The 1,220-nt window shown below is 46.0% G+C and overlaps 1 protein-coding gene across 1 annotated transcript in view; it reads right to left on the minus strand.

Moving 5' to 3' along the window:
- Window positions 1-232: 232 nt before the first annotated feature.
- Window positions 233-1,220, minus strand: part of CRHR2 (corticotropin releasing hormone receptor 2) — a 98,409-nt gene continuing 97,421 nt past the window's right edge. Inside the window, exon 12 of the mRNA XM_015812406.1 lies at window positions 233-373. Within this exon, the coding sequence (XP_015667892.1) occupies window positions 233-373 (141 nt within the window). The remainder of the gene's footprint in view (window positions 374-1,220) is intronic.

Raw genomic sequence — 1,220 nt, forward strand, 5'->3', positions numbered from 1 at the left:
TCCACGAGTCATAAAAGAGCCAAGGTTGCCTACCCCTGCCCTAGCCAGTAGGAGTGGACTTCAATTCCCAGAATCCCCCAGCCGGTAAGAGTGGACTTCAATTCCCAGAATTCTCTAGCCAGAGTGAGTGGACTTCATCTCCCATGCTGGCTGGGGAATTCTGGGAGTTGAAGTCCACGAGTCTTAAAGGGACCAAGGTTGAGAAACAGTGCTCCAGGGGCTTTGGGCTTGTTCACACAGCCGCGGTTTGTTTTATACTGTGAAAGCTAATCCTGGTGGGAGAGGTGGGCATGGACATGGCACGGGCCACGCGGACCCGGAGGGAATGATGGTCTTGCCAACGATGCCACCTTTTCCTAGCTGCAGAACGCACCTGGAAAATCCCAAAAAAAGAGAGGAATCTGGTTAGAAGTCTGGTGTGGTGTAACCAAAGATGCTTCTCCAAGTGAAAATAAATCAGAATTATTCTAATAAAAAAGGTACCAGTTTCCCTCAGTTTCCCCTTTTGATTATATAGATTTGTGAACTCGGGTTTGCTATTTTTTTTTTTTAAATGACAGATTTCTATGTTTAGGTAGTCCTTGACTTGCGACCATAACTGAGCCCAAAATTTCTGTTGCTAAGCGAGACAGAAATGTTGTGAAGTTATAGTTTGAATTGTTGCAATTGTTACTGAGTGAATCCCTGCACTTGTTAAGTTAGTATGCTAAGTGAATCTGGCTTCTCCCATCGATGTTGCTTGTCAGAAGGTGGCAAAAGGGGATCACGTGACCCCGGGACGCTGCGACTGTCATAAATACGAGTCAATTGCCAGGCGTCCGAATTTTGAACATGTGACCATGGGGATGCGGCAATGGTCGTAAGTGTGAAAAACAGTCATAAGTCACTTTTTTGGGGGTTGCTGTAACTTCCAAATGGTCACCAAACTAACGGCTGTAAGTCAAGGACTTCCTGTTTGTACCAACTTTTCCTCCAAATCTTGAGAGATCTGGGGAGATTCCAAGATAGAATAGAACAGAGCTGGAAGGGACCTTGGAGGTCATCTAGTCCAACCCCCTGCTCAGGCAGGAAACCCTATACCATTTCGGACAAATGGCTGTCCAGTCTCTTCTTAAAAACTTCCAGTGTTGGAGCATTCACCGCTTCTGGAGGCAGGTTGTTCCACTGGTTAATTGTTCTAACTGTCAGGAAGTTTCTCCTTAGTTCTAGGTTGCTTCTCT

Source organism: Protobothrops mucrosquamatus, unplaced genomic scaffold, assembly GCF_001527695.2.
Source record: "Protobothrops mucrosquamatus isolate PMUCROS unplaced genomic scaffold, P.Mucros_1.0 scaffold81, whole genome shotgun sequence".
NCBI lineage: Eukaryota > Metazoa > Chordata > Lepidosauria > Squamata > Viperidae > Protobothrops > Protobothrops mucrosquamatus.